Consider the following 25,085-nt stretch of genomic DNA (forward strand, 5'->3'; position numbering starts at 1 on the left):
TATATTATACAGGAGGTGACATCACGCTCTCCAGAGATCAGTTATATTATACAGGAGGTGACATCACCGCTCTCCAGATATCAGTTATATTATACAGGAGGTGACATCACGCTCTCCAGATATCAGTTATATTATACAGGAGGTGACATCACCGCTCTCCAGATATCAGTTATGTTATACAGGAGGTGACATCACCGCTCTCCAGATATCAGTTATATTATACAGGAGGTGACATCACCGCTCTCCAGATATCAGTTATATTATACAGGAGGTGACATCACCGCTCTCCAGATATCAGTTATATTATACAGGAGGTGACATCACGCTCTCCAGATATCAGTTATATTATACAGGAGGTGACATCACGCTCTCCAGAGATCAGTTATATTATACAGGAGGTGACATCACGCTCTCCAGAGATCAGTTATATTATACAGGAGGTGACATCACCGCTCTCCAGATATCAGTTATATTATATAGGAGGTGACATCACGCTCTCCAGATATCAGTTATATTATACAGGAGGTGACATCACCGCTCTCCAGATATCAGTTATGTTATACAGGAGGTGACATCACCGCTCTCCAGATATCAGTTATGTTATACAGGAGGTGACATCACCGCTCTCCAGATATCAGTTATATTATACAGGAGGTGACATCACCACTCTCCAGATATCAGTTATATTATACAGGAGGTGACATCACCGCTCCCCAGATATCAGTTATATTATACAGGAGGTGACATCACCGCTCTCCAGATATCAGTTATATTATACAGGAGGTGACATCACCGCTCTCCAGATATCAGTTATATTATACAGGAGGTGACATCACGCTCTCCAGATATCAGTTCTATTATACAGGAGGTGACATCACCGCTCTCCAGATATCAGTTATATTATACAGGAGGTGACATCACCGCTCTCCAGATATCAGTTATATTATACAGGAGGTGACATCACCGCTCTCCAGATATCAGTTATATTATACAGGAGGTGACATCACCGCTCTCCAGATATCAGTTATATTATACAGGAGGTGACATCACCGCTCTCCAGATATCAGTTATATTATACAGGAGGTGACATCACGCTCTCCAGAGATCAGTTATATTATACAGGAGGTGACATCACGCTCTCCAGAGATCAGTTATATTATACAGGAGGTGACATCACCGCTCTCCAGATATCAGTTATATTATACAGGAGGTGACATCACGCTCTCCAGATATCAGTTATATTATACAGGAGGTGACATCACGCTCTCCAGAGATCAGTTATATTATACAGGAGGTGACATCACCGCTCTCCAGATATCAGTTATATTATATAGGAGGTGACATCACGCTCTCCAGATATCAGTTATATTATACAGGAGGTGACATCACCGCTCTCCAGATATCAGTTATGTTATACTGGAGGTGACATCACCGCTCTCCAGATATCAGTTATATTATACAGGAGGTGACATCACCGCTCTCCAGATATCAGTTATATTTCACAGGAGGTGACATCACGCTCTCCAGATATCAGTTATATTATACAGGAGGTGACATCACGCTCTCCAGAGATCAGTTATATTATACAGGAGGTGACATCACGCTCTCCAGAGATCAGTTATATTATACAGGAGGTGACATCACGCTCTCCAGATATCAGTTATATTATACAGGAGGTGACATCACCGCTCTCCAGATATCAGTTATGTTATACAGGAGGTGACATCACCGCTCTCCAGATATCAGTTATATTATACAGGAGGTGACATCACCGCTCTCCAGATATCAGTTATATTTCACAGGAGGTGACATCACGCTCTCCAGATATCAGTTATATTATACAGGAGGTGACATCACGCTCTCCAGATATCAGTTATATTATGCACATACCGGTGTCAGGGGTAAGGGCTTGTCCCGCAGATATCTTGGATTTTCAATCTGGTGATAAAACACAGGTGATGTCAGATCGGGTTCATGTGCAGTTTCTCCATCTTGCAGGCTGAGCAGCGGTGAGGCATCATCGCTGCCGCTTCTCTCTCCACTGACACTGCCCATGGATCTGGCCGATGTCAGACATGGGACTTCCTTGCTGCTTCCCTTTCATGACTCCAAGTGCTTCTCCCAATATACTAAAGCGGCCGCACTACAATGTACAGGGTACAACCAGCAGGAGGCGCTGTAGAGCACTATAATTATCAGACATGACGCACTGATGGGGTCGTGTTCAGAGGATTATCACCAGTCTGGTACCAGTGTATCACCAGTGTAGGAGCTGTAATGATGGCCATATTGGTTGTCGCCCTCCTGGGAGAGACGGAGACGTGGGCGCTGCAGCTTTTTCACGACTCGCAGACACATGGCTGGCCCTAGGCAGCTGCAGTCAATCCCTGTGTTAGAAGGCCACATGGTCAGTGTGGGAACCCCAGAGATCAGCGGTAGTCCACGAGGTAACCAGGTGTTTGACTTCCCTACACTGCCTCCACAGGACAGAGGAGGTATTACAGGGTGAAGTCCTCCAGGGCAGGAGATGATATTTTCAGCGTCCTCTGCATCTATTGTACCCTTTACTTTAGAGGCCGTGGTGTCTACGGGTGTAGTACAGCTCCTGTAGCGGAGGTCACCCCACTCTCCTAACCCCCGAAGCTGCTGGTGACAACCCCCTTTATGATGGAGGCTCCCACCAAGGGAATCTCAAGAAGGGTGAAGATGGAGGAGCGGGCTGTCCAGTGAAGGGGTGCGCTCACACATTATAAGCCCCCTCCCACATGGCCTTTCATGTCCGACGTTCCCATATTGTAATCCCCAGAACAGGACCGCCCCCCTCCCTGCGCCCACTAAACATTGTCTTCATTTATTCCTTTCCATCGATACTTCCAAAAAGACATCAAGACTATAAAAATAAAAAAAACTAAATGAAACTTTGACAATGTTCCTCCCCCCAAATCTGGAGCCTGGCATCCTGGACAAGCGACATCAAGTCTGGTGAAGAAACGTCCAGACGGAGGCAATCAGCAAGCAGATGGAGAGGATCTAGAGACGGCCACCAACAGTGCAACTGCCATGTATACCTGATCCTAAGTACTCCAGTCACATCCAGAGCAGCACTCTGCTGTTACATAATCACCAGTCACATCCAAAGCTGCAGTCATAATTCTGCCGTTATATTGGGTCATATATTCCGGTCACATGTACAGTCAGCCACACACACAACTGTGCTGTCCGATCATGTCTTAAGCCTTTTTCACATCCGTGTCCGTGCTCAAATCCATGAGAAGGTGGTCAGTGATGCATCCGTGATGCTGTCCGTGAAGGATCCGTGTGTCCGCTTTTTGCTGTCCGTGTGTCGTCCGTGTTTCACTGACACTGAAAGGCTGAAAAATCGCTTTCAAACCATCTGGAATCCGTGTTGCATCCGTGGTTTTCACAGACCCGTATACTATAATGCAGTGTATCCCAACCAGTGTGCCTCCAGCTGTTACAAAACTACAACTCCCAGCATGCCCGCACAGCCAAATGCTATCCGGGCATGCTGGGAGTTGTAGTTTTGCAACAGCTGGAGGCACACTGCTTGGGAAACACTGCTATAATGGATGTGATGGATCCATGAACACGGAGAAAACAGAGCATGCATCCGTGCTAAAAACACGGACCCACGGACCGCGCTATAACACTGATGTCCGAATACACACATTAACATGGAGACGTGTGCTGTCCGTGGAAAACACTGACGTGTGAACGAGGCTTTATATTCCAGTCAGATCCAGAGCTGCACTCACAACTGTGCTGTCCTATCATGTCTTATACTCCAGTCACATCCAGAGCTGCACTCACAACTGTGCTGTTCTATCACCTCTTATACTCCAGTCAGATCCAGAGCTGCACTCACAGCTGTGCTGTCCTATCACATCTTATATTCCAGTCAGATCCAGAGCTGCACTCACAACTGTGCTGTCCTATCATGTCTTATACTCCAGTCACATCCAGAGCTGCACTCACAACTGTGCTGTTCTATCACCTCTTATACTCCAGTCGCATCCAGAGGTACACTCACAACTGTGCTGTCCGACTCCTATTACGTCTTACACTCCAGTCACATCCAGGGCTGCACTTACAACTGTAGTGTCCTATCACGTCTTATACTCCAGTCAGATCCAGGGCTGCACTCACAACTGTACTGTCCTATTATCTCTTATACTCCAGTTACATCCAGAGCTGCATTTACAACTGTGTTGTCTTATGATGTCTTATACTCCAGTTACATCCAGAGCTGTTCTCAGAATTCTGAATTGTCTGCTAGTTCTAATTCAATGTTACACGGGCTCCCACAATGCAATTCACTTTACTGAAAAGCAGCAGAACTGTGCTGCAGCTCTTGATGTGACTGGAGGAGATGGCTGATATTGGGCTCCATAGCTTTACAAGTACAGGATAAGACCTGGACAGTGCAGGGAAATCCCTCCATGGGAGCAGGGCAAGACATGACGGAGCTCTGAAAGTGACTGGAGAATAAGACCAGCGACATGATGAAACATGGAGATCTGCATTACCCCAAGATTCCAGCTGTTCAGGACGGCGTCCAGGTCACTGTCATCATGACTGGTGGCGAGCCGCTTACTGCGATCCCCCTGAAAACAAAAAAACGGGTACCGTGTAAATACAATGAAAAACGGGGCTCCCATCAGTCTACTGTAACGTCCCCTGAATCTGGCTCCTCCCCCTAATTTACATAGTCAGCTGCCATTTTTCTACGATATCTCTTCCTCAGCATTTATGTACATCGGCCGTCATCTCTCTATAACATTGTCTCCTCCCCCTCATTTACATAGTGTCAGCATCCATCTCTCTACTACATTGTCTCCTCCCTCTCATTTACATAGTGTCAGCCTCCATCGCTCTACTACATTGTCTCCTCCCCCTCATTTACATAGTGTCAGCCTCCATGTCTCTACTACATTGTCACTTTCCCCTCATTTACATAGTGTCGGCTTCCATGTCTCTACTACATTGTCTCCTCCCCCTCATTTACATAGTGTCAGCTTCCATCTCTCTACTACATTGTCTCCTCCCCCTCATTTACATAGTGTCAGCCTCCATGTCTCTACTACATTATCTCCTCCCCCTCATTTACATAGTGTCAGCCTCCATGTCTCTACTACATTGTCTCCTCCCCCTCATTTACATAGTGTGAGCCTCCATGTCTCTACTACATTGTCACTTTCCCCTCATTTACATAGTGTCGGCTTCCATGTCTCTACTACATTTTCTCCTCCCCCTCATTTACATAGTGTCGGCTTCCATGTCTCTACTACATTGTCTCCTCCCCCTCATTTACATAGTGTCAGCCTCCATCTCTCTACTACATTGTCTCCTCCCCCTCATTTAGATAGTGTCAGCCTCCATGGCTCTACTACATTGTCTCCTCCCCCTCATTTACATAGTGTCAGCCTCCATCTCTCTACTACATGGTCTCCTCCCCGGCCGGGGGTGCACCACCAATGAGGCCAGGTGAGGCGATCACGTCAGGCAGTACCAGGTAGGGACAAGAGGGGGCAGCGGAGGGCCCATAGGCAATGAGCGCTTTCATTGTGGAAAAGGGGTTAGGTGTAGAAATTAGCATTTGGAGGTGGGGGGGGGGGCACAGTTTTAGTTTTCGCCTCAGGCAGCAGAAAGGCTAGGTGCACCCCTGGTGTCGGCTACAACGATAGGAGGTGTAGTCCCCCTGAATACACAATACTGTCCTGCACTCAGAGACTTACAGTGCGGAGAGGCTCCAGGGTGTCGTCCTCAGAGCGGCGTGTCGGGCTCAGAGACCTCCGCACCAACGTCCGCCCGTACGGCTGCTGCAGTCTATGAAACAAACCAAAATGTCAGCCGATGCCATCCTGTGCAGGGTGGCCGCTCCCTGCACGCACTACGTCCTAGCTGCAGGGGGAGTTGGCGGGAGATCACGTGGGGCCTGATGCAGGGGAGACGACGGGAGATCACGTGGGACCTGATGCAGGGGGAGACGACGGGAGATCACGTGGGGCCTGATGCAGGGGCAGACGGCGGGAGATCACGTGGGACCTGATGCAGGGGGAGACGGCGGGAGATCACGTGGGGCCTGATGCAGGGGCAGACGGCGGGAGATCATGTGGGACCTGATGCAGGGGCAGATGGCGGGAGATCACGTGGGGCCTGATGCAGGGGGAGACGGCGGGAGATCACGTGGGACCTGATGCAGGGGGAGACGACGGGAGATCACGGGGGCCTGATGCAGGGGGAGACGACGGGAGATCACGTGGGACCTGATGCAGGGGGAGACGGCGGGAGTTCACGTGGGACCTGATGCAGGGGGAGACGACGGGAGATCACGTGGGACCTGATGCAGGGGGAGACGACGGGAGATCACGTGGGACCTGATGCAGGGGGAGACGGCGGGAGATCACGTGGGACCTGATGCAGGGGGAGACGACGGGAGATCACGTGGGATCTGATGCAGGGGGAGACGACGGGAGATCACGTGGGACCTGATGCAGGGGGAGACGACGGGAGATCACGTGGGACCTGATGCAGGGGGAGACGGCGGGAGATCATGTGGAACCTGATGCAGGGGGAGTTGGCGGGAGATCACGGGGGCATGATGCAGGGGGAGACGGCGGGAGATCACGTGGGCCTGATGCAGGGGGAGTTGGCGGGAGATCACGAGGGCATGATACAGGGGGAGACGGCGGGAGATCACGGGGCATGATGCAGGGGAGATGACGGGAGATCACGTGGGCATGATGCAGGGGGAGTTGGCGGGAGATCACATGTGACCTGATGCAGGGGGAGACGGCGGGAGATCATGTGTGACCTGATGCAGGGGGAAGACGGCGGGAGATCATGTGGGACCTGATGCAGGGGGAGAAGGCGGGACATCACGGGGCATGATGCAGGGGGAGACGGCAGGACATCACGGGGCATGATGCAGGGGGAGACGGCAGGACATCACGGGGGCACGATGCAGGGGAGATGACGGGAGATCACATGGGGCCTGATGCAGGGGGAGATGACGGGAGATCACATGGGGCCTGATGCAGGGGGAGATGACGGGAGATCATTGGGGCCTGATGGAGGGGGAGACAGTGTGAGAGCAAGGGACCTGATGCAGGGGTAGACAGCAGGACATCACATGGAACCTGATACATGGGAGAACACATGAGGCCTCCCATGGGAGATGGCGAGAGATCATGTGGGGCCTGATGCAGGGGGAGACGGCGGGAGATCACGTGGGACCTGATGCAGGGGGAGACGGCGGGAGATCATGTGGGGCCTGATGCAGGGGGAGATGGCGGGAGATCACGTGGGGACTGATGGGGGTTGGTAGTGGGAGATCATGTGGGGCCTGATGCAGGGGGAGACGGTGGGAGATCACGTGGGGACTGAAGGGGGTTGGTAGCGGGAGATCACGTGTGACCTTATGCAGGGGGAGATGGTGGGAGATCATGTAGGACCTAATACAGGGGGAGATGACGGGAGATCACGTGTGACCTTATGCAGGGGGAGATGGCGGGAGATCATGTAGGACCTAATACAGGGGGAGATGACGGGCGATCACGTGTGACCTGATGCAGGGGGAGATGGCGGGAGATCACGTGTGACCTTATGCAGGGGGAGACGGTGGGAGATCACGTGTGACCTTATGCAGGGGGAGACGGCGGGAGATCACGTGGGGACTGATGGGGGTTGGTAGCGGGAGATCACGTGTGACCTGATGCAGGGGGAGACGGTGGGAGATCACGTGTGACCTTATGCAGAAGGAGACGGTGGGAGATCACGTGTGACCTTATGCAGAAGGAGACGGTGGGAGATCAAGTGGGGACTGAAGGGGGTTGGTAGCGGGAGATCACGTGTGACCTTATGCAGGGGGAGATGGTGGGAGATCATGTAGGACCTAATACAGGGGGAGATGACGGGAGATCACGTGTGACCTTATGCAGGGGGAGATGGCGGGAGATCATGTAGGACCTAATACAGGGGGAGAGGACGGGCGATCACGTGTGACCTGATGCAGGGGGAGATGGCGGGAGATCACGTGTGACCTTATGCAGGGGGAGACGGTGGGAGATCACGTGTGACCTTATGCAGGGGGAGACGGCGGGAGATCACGTGGGGACTGATGGGGGTTGGTAGCGGGAGATCACGTGTGACCTGATGCAGGGGGAGACGGTGGGAGATCACGTGTGACCTTATGCAGAAGGAGACGGTGGGAGATCACGTGGAGACTGATGGGGGTTGGTAGTGGGAGATCACGTGTGACCTGATGCAGGGGGAGACGGCGGGAGATCACGTGGGGACTGATAGGGGTTGGTAGTGGGAGATCACGTGTGACCTTATGCAGAAGGAGACGGTGGGAGATCACGTGAGGACTGATAGGGGTTGGTAGTGGGAGATCACGTGTGACCTTATGCAGAAGGAGACGGTGGGAGATCACGTGAGGACTGATGGGGGTTGGTAGTGGGAGATCATGTGGGGCCTGATGCAGAAGGAGACGGTGGGAGATCACGTGTGACCTTATGCAGAAGGAGACGGTGGGAGATCACGTGTGACCTTATGCAGAAGGAGACGGTGGGAGATCACGTGTGACCTTATGCAGAAGGAGACGGTGGGAGATCACGTGTGACCTTATGCAGAAGGAGACGGTGGGAGATCACGTGTGACCTTATGCAGAAGGAGACGGTGGGAGATCACGTGTGACCTTATGCAGAAGGAGACGGTGGGAGATCACGTGGGGACTGATGGGGGTTGGTAGTGGGAGATCATGTGGGGCCTGATGCAGGGGGAGACGGCGGGAGATCACGTGGGGTCTGATGGGGGTTGGTAGCGGGAGATCACGTGGGGCTGATGGGGGTTGGTAGCGGGAGATCACGTGTGACCTGATGCAGGGGGAGACGGCGGGAGATCACGTGGGGCTGAAGGGGGTTGGTAGCGGGAGATCACGTGTGACCTGATGCAGGGGGAGACGGCGGGAGATCACGTGGGGCTGATGGGGGTTGGTAGTGGGAGATCACGTGTGACCTGATGCAGGGGGAGACGGCGGGAGATCACGTGGGGACTGATAGGGGTTGGTAGTGGGAGATCACGTGTGACCTTATGCAGAAGGAGACGGTGGGAGATCACGTGAGGACTGATAGGGGTTGGTAGTGGGAGATCACGTGTGACCTGATGCAGGGGGAGACGGCGGGAGATCACGTGGGGACTGATAGGGGTTGGTAGTGGGAGATCACGTGTGACCTTATGCAGAAGGAGACGGTGGGAGATCACGTGAGGACTGATAGGGGTTGGTAGTGGGAGATCACGTGTGACCTTATGCAGAAGGAGACGGCGGGAGATCACGTGAGGACTGATGGGGGTTGGTAGTGGGAGATCATGTGGGGCCTGATGCAGAAGGAGACGGTGGGAGATCACGTGTGACCTTATGCAGAAGGAGACGGTGGGAGATCATGTGTGACCTTATGCAGAAGGAGACGGTGGGAGATCACGTGTGACCTTATGCAGAAGGAGACGGTGGGAGATCACGTGTGACCTTATGCAGAAGGAGACGGTGGGAGATCACGTGTGACCTTATGCAGAAGGAGACGGTGGGAGATCACGTGGGGACTGATGGGGGTTGGTAGTGGGAGATCATGTGGGGCCTGATGCAGGGGGAGACGGCGGGAGATCACGTGGGGCTGATGGGGGTTGGTAGCGGGAGATCACGTGTGACCTGATGCAGGGGGAGACGGCGGGAGATCACGTGGGGCTGATGGGGGTTGGTAGCGGGAGATCATGTGGGGCCTGATGCAGGGGGAGACGGCGGGAGATCACGTGGGGCTGATGGGGGTTGGTAGCGGGAGATCATGTGGGGCCTGATGCAGGGGGAGACGGTGGGAGATCACGTGGGGCTGATGGGGGTTGGTAGCGGGAGATCACGTGTGACCTGATGCACGGAGAGATGGTGGGAGATCACGTGGGATCTGATGCACGGGCACAGCTCGGGTGGTGGGCTCATGAACACGGCTGTATCCATTTTGTGGTCCGCAAAACAAGGATTCTGTCCGTGTGAGTTCCGCATTTAGGGGAACGGAGCGTCCTGCCCCCTATAAAACGGACATGTCCTATTTTTTGGCGGGGCTGCAGAACGGAGGTGTGGGGAGTGCTGTCCGCATCTTTTGAGGTCCCACTGAAGTGAATGGGTCCATATCCGACCCCCATTCGGCCTCACTGGCTGCTCTCCTGCAGTAACACGCCACCACAGGCCGTGCCTGGTATTGCAGCTCAGCGTGCCAATACATCACACAGCCTGGGGACAGGGGTGTTATTCTAACCCTGGACAACCTCTTTAACCCTTAGTCTGCCAGAAGTCTGTAGAGTACATGAACTGGGACCCCCAATGACCACTAGACCTCAGGGGTAACGCGGACAGACAGCCGGAGCAGCCCGCACTGCAATATCCGTCACTTTCCAGGATAACGCGCCCACGTGGTGTCAGCCGCAGCCGTGTGGCCCATGATTGGCAGGCGGCGCAGGCAAGCGTGGAAATGCGATTATCAGTGTCCAGGGCTTATCAGTGCTGCCAGGCAGGATGATGGGAGTATTCTGTAATGAGCGCTCCTTGAGGACGCAATGGGAACGAAGACGCAAATGTACACGTACGCTCCAGCGGTGCAGAGGTTAATACAGGATTATACTAATATTCTGCACGGTGCGGGGGAGGGGAGTATAACACATAAAGTGAGGTCCTCAATAGATACAGACTGACAGCACTGCCCTGCGTGGTGCGTGCCACAGCGCCACCTAGTGCTCGGAACAACTCCCATCATCCCTCAGCCCAAGACCTCACAATCTAATCTCCATATCACTCCCATCATCCCTCAGCCCAGGAGCTCACAATCTAATTTCCCTATCACTCCTATCATCCCTCAGCCCAGGAGCTCACAATCTAATTTCCCTATCACTCCCATCATCCCTCAGCCCAGGAACTCACAATCTAATCTACATATCACTCCTATCATCCCTCAGCCCAGGAGCTCACAATCTAATCTACATATCACTCCCATCATCCCTCAGCCCAGGAACTCACAATCTAATCTACATATCACTCCTATCATCCCTCAGCCCAGGAGCTCACAATCTAATCTACATATCACTCCTATCATCCCTCAGCCCAAGACCTCACAATCTAATCTCCATATCACTCCCATCATCCCTCAGCCCAGGAGCTCACAATCTAATTTCCCTATCACTCCTATCATCCCTCAGCCCAAGACCTCACAATCTAATCTCCATATCACTCCCATCATCCCTCAGCCCAGGAGCTCACAATCTAATCTCCATATCACTCCCATCTTCCCTCAGCCCAGGAGCTCACAATCTAATTTCCCTATCACTCCTATCATCCCTCAGCCCAGGAGCTCACAATCTAATTTCCCTATCACTCCCATCATCCCTCAGCCCAGGAACTCACAATCTAATCTACATATCACTCCTATCATCCCTCAGCCCAGGAGCTCACAATCTAATTTCCCTATCACTCCTATCTTCCCTCAGCCCAGGAGCTCACAATCTAATCTACATATCACTCCTATCATCCCTCAGCCCAGGAGCTCACAATCTAATTTCCCTATCACTCCTATCTTCCCTCAGCCCAGGAGCTCACAATCTAATCTACATATCACTCCTATCATCCCTCAGCCCAGGAGCTCACAATCTAATCTCCATATCACTCCTATCATCCCTCAGCCCAGGAGCTCACAATCTAATCTACATATCACTCCTATCTTCCCTCAGCCCAGGAGCTCACAATCTAATCTCCATATCACTCCCATCATCCCTCAGCCCAGGAGCTCACAATCTAATCTCCATATCACTCCCATCATCCCTCAGCCCAGGAGCTCACAATCTAATTTCCCTATCACTCCTATCATCCCTCAGCCCAGGAGCTCACAATCTAATTTCCCTATCACTCCTATCATCCCTCAGCCCAGGAACTCACAATCTAATCTACATATCACTCCTATCATCCCTCAGCCCAGGAGCTCACAATCTAATTTCCCTATCACTCCTATCATCCCTCAGCCCAGGAGCTCACAATCTAATTTCCCTATCACTCCTATCATCCCTCAGCCCAGGAACTCACAATCTAATCTACATATCACTCCTATCATCCCTCAGCCCAGGAGCTCACAATCTAATCTACATATCACTCCTATCATCCCTCAGCCCAGGAGCTCACAATCTAATTTCCCTATCACTCCTATCATCCCTCAGCCCAGGAGCTCACAATCTAATCTACATATCACTCCTATCTTCCCTCAGCCCAGGAGCTCACAATCTAATTTCCCTATCACTCCTATCATCCCTCAGCCCAGGAGCTCACAATCTAATCTACATATCACTCCTATCATCCCTCAGCCCAGGAGCTCACAATCTAATTTCCCTATCACTCCTATCATCCCTCAGCCCAGGAGCTCACAATCTAATTTCCCTATCACTCCTATCATCCCTCAGCCCAGGAGCTCACAATCTAATCTCCATATCACTCCTATCATCCCTCAGCCCAGGAGCCTCACAATCTAATTTCCCTATCACTCCTATCATCCCTCAGCCCAGGAGCTCACAATCTAATCTCCATATCACTCCCATCTTCCCTCAGCCCAGGAGCTCACAATCTAATCTCCCTATCACTCCTATCATCCCTCAGCCCAGGAGCTCACAATCTAATCTACATATCACTCCTATCTTCCCTCAGCCCAGGAGCTCACAATCTAATTTCCCTATCACCCCTATCATCCCTCAGCCCAGGAGCTCACAATCTAATCTACATATCACTCCTATCATCCCTCAGCACAGGAGCTCACAATCTAATCTCCCCATCGCACACTCAAGGTATCACTCCCATCATCCCCAGAAGAGCACTTATCACTCGGCCTTCCACCTGTATGACCTACAACCCTGTACTTTCGTGTTTCCTGCAACCCAATGCGTCCCAATTAAACTAACCTGTCTGAATAGCAGGGTGTCAGTCTTCACTGCACTTTGCATTCATGAACCAGGAGGCTCAGGATGAGGTTCTGCAGAGCAGGGGATTGTGGTAGGACGCAGGGACTATAAATGATCAGACATAAAATAATCCCTGTGAATATCACCAACAAACTAAAACACAACCTCTGCGGCTTGGTATGAGGGGGGCACACTGAGCAGTCATGTTCTGGGAACGATAGAGAGCTGTCACCAGGGGGCGTCACAGTGAGAGAGCAACACACTGAGCGGTCATGATCTAGGAGCGATACCGTGCTGTCAGCAGGGGGCGTCACCTGGAGGGGGGGGCACACTGAGCGGTCATGATCTAGGAGTGATACCGTGCTGTCAGCAGAGGGCGTCACCTGGAGGGGGGGCACACTGAGCGGTCATGGTCTAGGAGCGATACCGTGCGGTGAGCAGGGGGCGTCACCTGGAGGGGGGGCACACTGAGCGGTCATGGTCTAGGAGTGATACCGTGCTGTCAGCAGGGGGCGTCACCTAGAGGGGGGGCACACTGAGCGGTCATGATCTAGGAGTGATACCGTGCTGTCAGCAGAGGGCGTCACCTGGAGGGGGGGCACACTGAGCGGTCATGGTCTAGGAGCGATACCGTGCGGTGAGCAGGGGGCGTCACCTGGAGGGGGGGCACACTGAGCGGTCATGGTCTAGGAGTGATACCGTGCTGTCAGCAGGGGGCGTCACCTAGAGGGGGGGCACACTGAGTGGTCATGGTCTAGGAGTGATACCGTGCTGTCAGCGGGGGGCGTCACACTGAGCGGTCATGATCTAGGAGTGATACCGTGCTGTCAGCAGAGGGCGTCACCTGGAGGGGGGGGCACACTGAGCGGTCATGATCTAGGAGTGATACCGTGCTGTCAGCAGAGGGCGTCACCTGGAGGGGGGGCACACTGAGCGGTCATGATCTAGGAGTGATACCGTGCTGTCAGCGGGGGGCGTCACCTGGAGGGGGGGCACACTGAGCGGTCATGGTCTAGGAGCGATACCGTGCTGTCAGCGGGGGGCGTCACCTGGAGGGGGGGCACACTGAGCGGTCATGATCTAGGAGTGATACCGTGCTGTCAGCAGGGGGCGTCACCTGGAGGGGGGGCACACTGAGCGGTCATGATCTAGGAGTGATACCGTGCTTTCAGCGGGGGGCGTCACCTGGAGGGGGGGGGCACACTGAGCGGTCATGGTCTAGGAGCGATACCGTGCTGTCAGCGGGGGGCGTCACCTGGAGGGGGGGCACACTGAGCGGTCATGGTCTAGGAGCGATACCGTGCTGTCAGCGGGGGGCGTCACCTGGATGGGGGGGCACACTGAGCGGTCATGGTCTAGGAGCGATACCGTGCTGTCAGCGGGGGGCGTCACCTGGAGGGGGGGGGCACACTGAGCGGTCATGGTCTAGGAGCGATACCGTGCTGTCAGCGGGGGGCGTCACATGGAGGGGGGGCACACTGAGCGGTCATGGTCTAGGAGCGATACCGTGCTGTCAGCGGGGGGCGTCACCTGGAGGGGGGGCACACTGAGCGGTCATGGTCTAGGAGCGATACCGTGCAGTCAGCGGGGGGCGTCACCTGGAGGGGGGGCACACTGAGCGGTCAAGGTCTAGGAGCGATACCGTGCTGTCAGCGGGGGGAGTTACCTGGAGGGGGGGCACACTGAGCGGTCATGGTCTAGGAGCGATACCGTGCTGTCAGCAGGGGGCGTCACCTGGAGGGGGGGCACACTGAGTGGTCATGGTCTAGGAGTGATACCGTGCTGTCAGCAGGGGGCGTCACCTGGAGGGGGGGGGGGCACTGAGCGGTCATGGTCTAGCAGTGATACCGTGCTGTCAGCGGGGGGCGTCACCTGGAGGGGGGGCACACTGAGCGGTCATGATCTAGGAGTGATACCGTGCTGTCAGCTGAGGGCGTCACCTGGAGGGGGGGCACACTGAGCGGTCATGTCTAGGAGTGATACCGTGCTGTCAGCGGGGGCGTCACCTGGAGGGGGGGCACTGAGCGGTCATGATCTAGGAGTGATACTGTGCTGTCCAGCGGGGGGCGTCACCTGGAGGGGGGGCACACTGAGCGGTCATGGTCTAGGAGTGATACCGTGCTGTCAGCGGGGGGTGTCACCTGGAGGGGGGCACACTGAGGCGGTCATGGTCTAGGAGTGATACCGTGCTGTCAGCGGGGGGTGTCACCTGGAGGGGGGGCACACTGAGCGGTCATGGTCTAGGAGTGATACCGTGCTGTCAGCAGGGGGCGTCACCTGGAGGGGGGGCACACTGAGCGGTCATGGTCTAGGAGTGATACCGTGCTGTCAGCAGGGGGCGTCACCTGGAGGGGGGGGGCACACTGAGCGGTCATGGTCTAGGAGTGATACCGTGCTGTCAGCAGGGGGGCAGTCACCTGGAGGGGGGGGGGCACACTGAGCGGTCATGGTCTAGGAGCTGATACCGTGCTGTCAGCGGGGGGCGTCACCTGGAGGGGGGGGCACACTGAGCGGTCATGGTCTAGGAGCGATACCGTGCTGTCAGCGGGGGGCGTCACCTGGAGGGGGGGCACACTGAGCGGTCATGTCTAGGAGCGATACCGTGCTGTCAGCAGGGGGCGTCACCTGGAGGGGGGGGGGGGCACACTGAGCGGTCATGATCTAGGAGTGATACCGTGCTGTCAGCAGGGGGAGTCACCTGGAGGGGGGGGGGGGGAGCACTGAGCGGTCATGGTCTAGGAGTGATACCGTGCTGTCAGCGGGGGGCGTCACCTGGAGGGGGGGGGGCACACTGAGCGGTCATGATCTAAGAGTGATACCGTGCTGTCAGCAGGGGGCGTCACCTGGAGGGGGGGGGCACACTGAGTGGTCATGGTCTAGGAGTGATACCGTGCTGTCAGCGGGGGGCATCACCTGGAGGGGGGGCACACTGAGCGGTCATGGTCTAGGAGTGATACCGTGCTGTCAGCGGGGGGCATCACCTGGAGGGGGGGCACACTGAGCGGTCCATGGTCTAGGAGTGATACCGTGCTGTCAGCGGGGGGCGTCACCTGGAGGGGGGGCACACTGAGTGGTCATGATCTAGGAGTGATACCGTGCTGTCAGCGGGGGGCGTCACCTGGAGGGGGGGCACACTGAGCAGTCATGGTCTAGGAGTGATACCGTGCTGTCAGCAGGGGGCGTCACCTGGAGGGTGGGCACACTGAGTGGTCATGATCTAGGAGTGATACCGTGCTGTCAGCAGGGGGCGTCACTTGGAGGGGGGGGCACACTGAGTGGTCATGATCTAGGAGCGATACCGTGCTGTCAGCAGGGGGCGTCACTTGGAGGGGGGGGCACACTGAGTGGTCATGATCTAGGAGTGATACCGTGCTGTCAGCAGGGGGCGTCACTTGGAGGGGGGGCACACTGAGCGGTCATGATCTAGGAGCGATACCGTGCTGTCAGCGGGGGGCGTCACCTAGAGGGTGGGCACACTGAGCGGTCATGGTCTAGGAGTGATACCGTGCTGTCAGCAGGGGGCGTCACCTGGAGGGGGGGCACACTGAGCAGTCATGATCTAGGAGTGATACCGTGCTGTCAGCAGGGGGCGTCACACTGAGCGGTCATGATCTAGGAGTGATACCGCGCTGTCAGCAGGGGGCGTCACCTGGAGGGGGGGCACACTGAGTGGTCATGGTCTAGGAGCGATACCGTGCTGTCAGCAGGGGGCGTCACCTGAAGGGGGGGCACACTGAGCGGTTATGATCTAGGAGTGATACCGTGTTGTCAGCGGGGGGCGTCACCTGGAGGGGGGGCACACTGAGCGGTCATGATCTAGGAGTGATACCGTGCTGTCAGCAGGGGGCGTCACCTAGAGGGGGGGCACACTGAGCGGTCATGATCTAGGAGTGATACCGTGCTGTCAGCGGGGGGCGTCACCTGGAGGGTGGGCACACTGAGCGGTCATGATCTAGGAGTGATACCGTGCTGTCAGCGGGGGGGCGTCACCTGGAGGGGGGGCACACTGAGCAGTCATGGTCTAGGAGTGATACCGTGCTGTCAGCAGGGGGCGTCACCTGGAGGGGGGGCACACTGAGCAGTCATGGTCTAGGAGTGATACCGTGCTGTCAGCAGGGGGCGTCACCTGGAGGGGGGGCACACTGAGCGGTCATGGTCTAGGAGTGATACCGTGCTGTCAGCAGGGGGCGTCACCTGGAGGGGGGGGGGGGGGGGGGTTCAGTAGTTAGTCACATGTCACAATGAGCTGCGGCCCAGTTGGCGGTCACGTTGCGTCTGTCGGATGACGAGTGACAGCCTGAGGCGTCTCGCTGCCGTCACATCAGTGTCTGCTGTAAGGTCCGGACTACACCGCAGCTAAGCTCCGTTAGTCTGATGGGTGTCCGCCCCTCCTGCTGTACCCTGCAGCACTGCTCAGTCACACTGACAGGACCAGTCACTGCCTGCAGGGCAGACTACTAACACTCCACGGCCATAACCCAGCGGTGAGGACACGTACCTGTCAGGTGAAGAGACCGGCCCCTCTCTCCGTGACAGCCTGCAGGACTCCTCAGGGTTGGACTCCAGCTCTCCCTGCACCCAGTCCGGCAACCGCCCAGAACCGGCGGGGTGAGACCGCGGAGCCATGGGCTCATCGAAATAGATGGACTGCGGAAGACGAGCACAGCTCAGGGCCAAGAAAACAGGAAAATCATCGGCAGAAAATGGCGCTATTATATGTATCCTGTGTGCACTGCACCATACACTGTATACAGGAGCTGTTATACGTATCCTGTGTGCACTGCACCATACACTGTATACAGGAGCTGTTATATGTATCCTGTGTACACTGCACCATACACTGTATACAGGAGCTGTTATATGTATCCTGTCTGCACTGCACCATACACTGTATACAGGAGCTGTTATATGTATCCTGTGTGCACTGCACCATACACTGTATACAGGAGCTGTTATATGTATCCTGTGTACACCGCACCATACACTGTATACAGGAGCTGTTATATGTATCCTGTGTGCACTGCACCATACACTGTATACAGGAGCTGTTATATGTATCCTGTGTGCACCGCACCATACACTGTATACAGGAGCTGTTATATGTCTCCTGTCTGCACTGCGCCATACACTGTATACAGGAGCTGTTATATGTATCCTGTGTGCACTGCACCATACACTGTATACAGGCGCTGTTATATGTATCCTATGTACACTGCACCATACACTGTATACAGGAGCTGTTATATGTATCCTGTGTACACTGCACCATACACTGTATACAGGAGCTGTTATATGTATCCTGTGTACACTGCACCATACACTGTATACAGGAGCTGTTATATGTATCCTGTGTGCACTGCACCATACACTGTATACAGGCGCTGTTATATGTATCCTATGTACACTGCACCATACACTGTATACAGGAGCTGTTATATGTATCCTGTGTACACTGCACCATACACTGTATACAGGAGCTGTTATATGTCTCCTGTGTACACTGCACCATACACTGTATACAGGAGCTGTTATATGTCTCCTGTCTGCACTGCACCATACACTGTATACAGGAGCTGTTATATGTATCCTGTGTACACTGCACCATACACTGTATACAGGAGCTGTTATATGTATCCTGTGTGCACTGCACCATACACTGAATACAGGAGCTGTTATATGTCTCCTGTGTACACTGCACCATACACTGTATACAGGAGCTGTTATATGTATCCTGTGTGCACTGCACCATACACTGTATACAGGAGCTGTTATATGTCTCCTGTGTACACTGCACCATACACTGTATACAGGAGCTGTTATATGTATCCTGTGTACACTGCACCATACACTGTATACAGGAGCTGTTATATGTATCCTGTCTGCACTGCACCATACACTGTATACAGGAGCTGTTATATGTATCCTGTCTGCACCGCACCGTACACTGTATACAGGAGCTGTTATATGTATCCTGTGTACACTGCACCATACACTGTATACAGGCGCTGTTATATGTATCCTGTCTGCACCGCACCATACACTGTATACGGGAGCTGTTATATGTCTCCTGTCTGCACTGCACCATACACTGTATACGGGAGCTGTTATATGTATCCTGTGTACACTGCACCATACACTGTATACAGGAGCTGTTATATGTATCCTGTGTACACTGCACCATACACTGTATACAGGAGCTGTTATATGTATCCTGTGTGCACTGCACCATACACTGTATACAGGAGCTGTTATACGTATCCTGTCTGCACTGCACCATACACTGTATACAGGAGCTGTTATATGTCTCCTGTCTGCACTGCACCATACACTGTATACAGGAGCTGTTATATGTATCCTGTGTACACTGCACCATACACTGTATACAGGAGCTGTTATATGTCTCCTGTCTGCACTGCACCATACACTGTATACAGGAGCTGTTATATGTATCCTGTCTGCACTGCACCATACACTGTATACAGGAGCTGTTATATGTATCCTGTGTGCACTGCACCATACACTGTATACAGGAGCTGTTATATGTCTCCTGTCTGCACTGCACCATACACTGAATACAGGAGCTGTTATATGTATCCTGTGTACACTGCACCATACACTGTATACAGGAGCTGTTATATGTCTCCTGTGTGCACTGCACCATACACTGTATACAGGAGCTGTTATATGTATCCTGTGTACACTGCACCATACACTGTATACAGGAGCTGTTATATGTATCCTGTGTGCACTGCACCATACACTGTATACAGGAGCTGTTATATGTCTCCTGTGTGCACTGCACCATACACTGTATACAGGAGCTGTTATATGTCTCCTGTGTACACTGCACCATACACTGTATACAGGAGCTGTTATATGTCTCCTGTGTGCACTGCACCATACACTGTATACAGGAGCTGTTATATGTATCCTGTGTACACTGCACCATACACTGTATACAGGAGCTGTTATATGTATCCTGTCTGCACTGCACCATACACTGTATACAGGAGCTGTTATATGTCTCCTGTGTGCACTGCACCATACACTGTATACAGGAGCTGTTATATGTATCCTGTCTGCACTGCACCATACACTGTATACAGGAGCTGTTATATGTATCCTGTCTGCACTGCACCATACACTGTATACAGGAGCTGTTATATGTATCCTGTGTGCACTGCACCATACACTGTATACAGGAGCTGTTATATGTATCCTGTCTGCACTGCACCATACACTGTATACAGGAGCTGTTATATGTATCCTGTGTGCACTGCACCATACACTGAATACAGGCGCTGTTATATGTATCCTGTCTGCACCGCACCATTCAGTGCCCATACCATGTACGTGGGCAGGGTCTTCAGCGTGCCATCTTCAGGTTTGTGGGTGAAGGGCCCCTCCAGGACCCCACGTTTCAGCATGTGAAGGAGCAGCTTGGCATGCAGGTTTCGGTTCTTCCTCCCCGTCACCCCGCTCCCTGCTCCGGACGGCTCGCACAGCTTTCTTATCCACAAGGCGCACCGTTGGCGGTCTGAGGAGAGAAGAACGCGTGGTTGGGGGGCACTGTTAACAGCTCGAGATAAAGCAGTGTGGGCACAGGGAGAGTGGGCTGAGCATATATAAAGTGGGAAGCGTCTGCCCTCTGCTGGCTGCACCACGGTACTGCACCGCGCAGAGCCCTGGGCCTGTATAATGGACCAGGAGTTGGTCATGCTGCCGGACCACGGGAGAATTAATGCTGCCATACAGCGTCATGTAGGCTTCGGCACTGGCTGCACTACAGAGGGCGAGGCTGCACTGCTGAACAGTACGCTGCAGTAATCCCACGGAAGTCATGTGACCCGCACCCCTCGCCGCAGCGTCTCTTACCTAACCTCTGCGGAAGCTTCAGGACGTACGGCTTCATATCCACCAAATAATGGTCAAACTCCGCGTCCAGCGTCTCCCACGTCTCCTCCTGAGAGCTCATGGCGCCCCTGGAATACAGCCAAACCTCAGCACAGTGCACCGAGCATTGCACCGCACCCAAAACACCGCAGAACATCGCACCACAGGACGGGGGTCAGTCTGTCACACGACACCACAGGACGGGGGTCAGTCTGTCACATGACACCACAGGACGGGGGTCAGTCTGTCACATGACACCACAGGACGGGGGTCAGTCTGTCACATGACACCACAGGACGGGGGTCAGTCTGTCACACGACACCACAGGACGGGGGTCACTCTCTCACATGACACCACAGGACGGGGGTCAGTCTGTCACACGACACCACAGGACGGGGGTCAGTCTGTCACATGACATCACAGGACGGGGGTCACTCTCTCACATGACACCACAGGACGGGGGTCAGTCTCTCACATGACACCACAGGACGGGGGTCAGTCTGTCACACGACACCACAGGACGGGGGTCACTGTCACATGACACCACAGGACGGGGGGGTCATTCTCTCACATGACACCACAGGACGGGGCTCAGTCTGTCACACGACACCACAGGACGGGGGTCAGTCTGTCACATGACACCACAGGACGGGGGTCACTCTCTCACATGACACCACAGGACGGGGGTCAGTCTCTCACATGACACCACAGGACGGGGGTCAGTCTGTCACACGACACCACAGGACGGGGGTCAGTCTGTCACACGACACCACAGGACGGGGGTCAGTCTGTCACACGACATCACAGGACGGGGGTCACTCTCTCACATGACACCACAGGACGGGGGTCAGTCTCTCACATGACACCACAGGACGGGGGTCAGTCTGTCACACGACACCACAGGACGGGGGTCAGTCTGTCACACGACACCACAGGACGGGGGTCAGTCTGTCACATGACACCACAGGACGGGGGTCAGTCTGTCACATGACACCACAGGACGGGGGTCAGTCTGTCACACGACACCACAGGACGGGGGTCAGTCTGTCACATGACATCACAGGACGGGGGTCAGTCTCTCACATGACACCACAGGACGGGGGTCACTGTCACATGACATCACAGGACGGGGGTCACTCTCTCACATGACACCACAGGACGGGGGTCACTCTCTCACATGACATCACAGGACGGGGGTCAGTCTGTCACACGACACCACAGGACGGGGGTCACTGTCACATGACACCACAGGACGGGGGTCACTCTCTCACATGACATCACAGGACGGGGGTCAGTCTGTCACATGACATCACAGGACGGGGGTCACTCTCTCACATGACATCACAGGACGGGGGTCAGTCTGTCACACGACACCACAGGACGGGGGTCAGTCTGTCACACGACACCACAGGACGGGGGTCACTGTCACATGACACCACAGGACGGGGGTCACTCTCTCACATGACATCACAGGACCGGGGTCACTCTCTCACATGACATCACAGGACGGGGGGTCAGTCTCTCACACGACATCACAGGACGGGGGTCACTCTCTCACATGACATCACAGGACGGGGGTCACTCTCTCACACGACACCACAGGACGGGGGTCAGTCTCTCACATGACATCACAGGACGGGGGTCAGTCTCTCACATGACATCACAGGACGGGGGTCAGTCTCTCACATGACATCACAGGACGGGGGTCACTCTCTCACATGACACCACAGGACGGGGGTCAGTCTCTCACATGACATCACAGGACGGGGGTCACTCTCTCACATGACATCACAGGACGGGGGTCAGTCTCTCACATGACATCACAGGACGGGGGTCAGTCTCTCACATGACATCACAGGACGGGGGTCAGTCTGTCACATGACATCACAGGACGGGGGTCAGTCTCTCACATGACACCACAGGACGGGGGTCAGTCTCTCACAGGACATCACAGGACGGGGGTCAGTCTGTCACACGACACCACAGGACGGGGGTCAGTCTCTCACAGGACATCACAGGACGGGGGTCACTCTCTCACATGACACCACAGGACGGGGGTCATTCTATCAGCACACAGGACAGTGTGACAGTCGGGACATGTCGGGATACGTTACCAACACAGGTAGAACACTCCAGCGTTTGAAGAGCCCACTCTTAGGAGAACGCGATGACGTACTTCCGGGTAACGGCCGTCTGTCACCATAGCGACGGATGCAGCGGAAATTCGGCGACTCCCTGTTTGCCCTCGTCTGCCCCCAGTGGCCGCTTCAGGTGCTGCCAGCTCTTCTGTTCTTAAAACCTTATCGGATGTTGATGATGAGGGTGGTGGCGATAATGATGAGGGTTGTGTCGCCTTCATGGTGACTTTCTCATGGCTTGTCTCCCTATCTATCAGTGTGCTCCCAGCTGACGTCACTGCTGGAGGTATATAAGCGCCTTCTCCATGTTGCAGCATTCAGCGCCTGGGCAACTCACTTATCACTTTACCTCTCAGTTTGCGCCGCCATCAGGGGAGGACTGGCAGCCTTAGTCCTGGGGGGCAAATCTAGTCAAGTGGCCCATTTTTAGCCCCGCCCATCATTAAAAGCCCCTCCTACATATAATAGGCCACTCCCAACACACACTGTACAGCTGACATTTTATAGTTGCGGCCTGTCTCTACACATCATACGGAGAGGGGAGGCCGTCCTGGCTGCACTGCCTGCTTATATAACAAGCTACAGCCAGGAAGCTCCTCCGCTCTCCTCCCTACCCTGATCCTGCTCAAGGCCTGTGGTTCCCCCCACCATCTGCCACCCGCCCGTGGCCTGCTGCCCCCTTTCGTCATCCTCACCCAGTTCTGAATCCTCCTTCTGCAAATGGCAGGAGGAGGAGCCGGAGCATCTCCTCTCCTACATAGCACCACATACCTCTTACATCCAGTGATGTCACCTTTGTTGTAGACGTTCTTTTTCCTCATCTTCTCCATTCAGACCAGACCGCCATGATGATTTTTCTGCCATCTCCCTTCTCTGCAGAGATTGAGAAACAGACATTAGTTTCCTGCCACCCCCAATACTATACTGCAGAAACAGTCCCCCTGGAAATACAAACTACCACACAGATAGTGCCCCCAATACTGTACCCGCTATGCCCCCAATACTATACTGCAGAAACAGTCCGCCTGGAAATACTACTACCACACAGATAGTGCCCCCTTAAACAATTATTGGCACACAGCGCTCTAAAAAATAACTGCGCCCAGACACTAATAGTATAAAGATAATGTCCCCCAAAAATAATTGTGCTAAGCTGATACTATGCCAGGGTGCCCCCAAAGTACCAATGCTCCCCAAAATCCCACCAATAGAAATAATTCTCTGCCAGAGCACACTTAGTAGTAATAATGCCCCTATAGTGCCCTAGTAATCATGTTCTTCATAGCCCCTAGTAGTAGTAAAGCTCCCCATAATACCCCCTAGTAGTACTAATTTTCCCTATAATATGACAGAACATGAAATACCCCCGCTTAGTGCCCGCAGTTGAGCTAATGTCCCCATAATGTATGCCAGTATAAAATACCTCTATATAGTGCCCCAGTAAATGCCCTCATACTGCTCCTCTCCCCCTTCCCCATAGTGTCCCCATAATATGCCAGTAAAAAAATGCCCCTTAGTGCCCCCAGCAGATGCCCCTATAGTGCTCCTCTCCCCCACAATGTACCAGTAAAAAAATGCCCCTTCTTAGTGCCACCATATGCCCCAATAGTGCTCCACTCCCCCATAGTGCCGCTCTCCCCTATAGTGCCTTCCATAATGTGCCAGTAAAAAATGCCCCCTTAGTGCCACCAAATGCCATAGTGCCCCCCATAATGTTCCAATACAAAAGGCCCCTTTAGAGCCCCCACTTCCCCATAGTGCCCCCAAATAATGCCCCTATAGTAGCACCAGATGCCCCATAGTGCTGCTCTCCCCTATAGTGCCCCCCAGAATGTGCCAATAATAAAAAAAAGCCCCTTTAGAGCCCCCAGTTACCCCCATAGTGCTCCTCTCCCCCATGGTGCCCCCCCATAATGTGCCAGTAAGAAATGCCCCCATAGTGCCAGCTCCCCCCATAGTGCTAGCTCCCCCTATAGGCCCCCCATAGTGCCAGCTCCCCCTACAGTGCCCCCCATAGTGCCAGCTCCCCCTACAGTGCCCCCCATAGTGCCA

At 54.0% G+C, this 25,085-nt stretch overlaps 1 protein-coding gene across 2 annotated transcripts in view; it reads right to left on the bottom strand.

The window, feature by feature from the left end:
- CEP112 (centrosomal protein 112) overlaps positions 1-23,072 on the bottom strand; it is an 86,679-nt gene extending 63,607 nt beyond the window's left edge. For both annotated transcript variants that reach the window (XM_044273734.1, XM_044273735.1), the window contains exons 1-7: positions 23,010-23,072; positions 20,878-20,984; positions 20,349-20,539; positions 17,501-17,649; positions 5,757-5,847; positions 4,548-4,625; positions 1,891-1,938 (exon numbers count right to left, since the gene is read on the bottom strand). In XM_044273734.1, coding sequence (XP_044129669.1) covers positions 1,891-1,938; positions 4,548-4,625; positions 5,757-5,847; positions 17,501-17,649; positions 20,349-20,539; positions 20,878-20,977 — 657 coding nt within the window. In that variant the 5' untranslated portion in view covers positions 20,978-20,984; positions 23,010-23,072. The remainder of the gene's footprint in view (positions 1-1,890; positions 1,939-4,547; positions 4,626-5,756; positions 5,848-17,500; positions 17,650-20,348; positions 20,540-20,877; positions 20,985-23,009) is intronic.
- Between the last annotated feature and the right edge of the window lie 2,013 nt (positions 23,073-25,085).

Source organism: Bufo gargarizans, unplaced genomic scaffold (genome assembly GCF_014858855.1).
Source record: "Bufo gargarizans isolate SCDJY-AF-19 unplaced genomic scaffold, ASM1485885v1 original_scaffold_1083_pilon, whole genome shotgun sequence".
In the NCBI taxonomy this organism is placed as follows: Eukaryota; Metazoa; Chordata; class Amphibia; order Anura; family Bufonidae; genus Bufo; species Bufo gargarizans.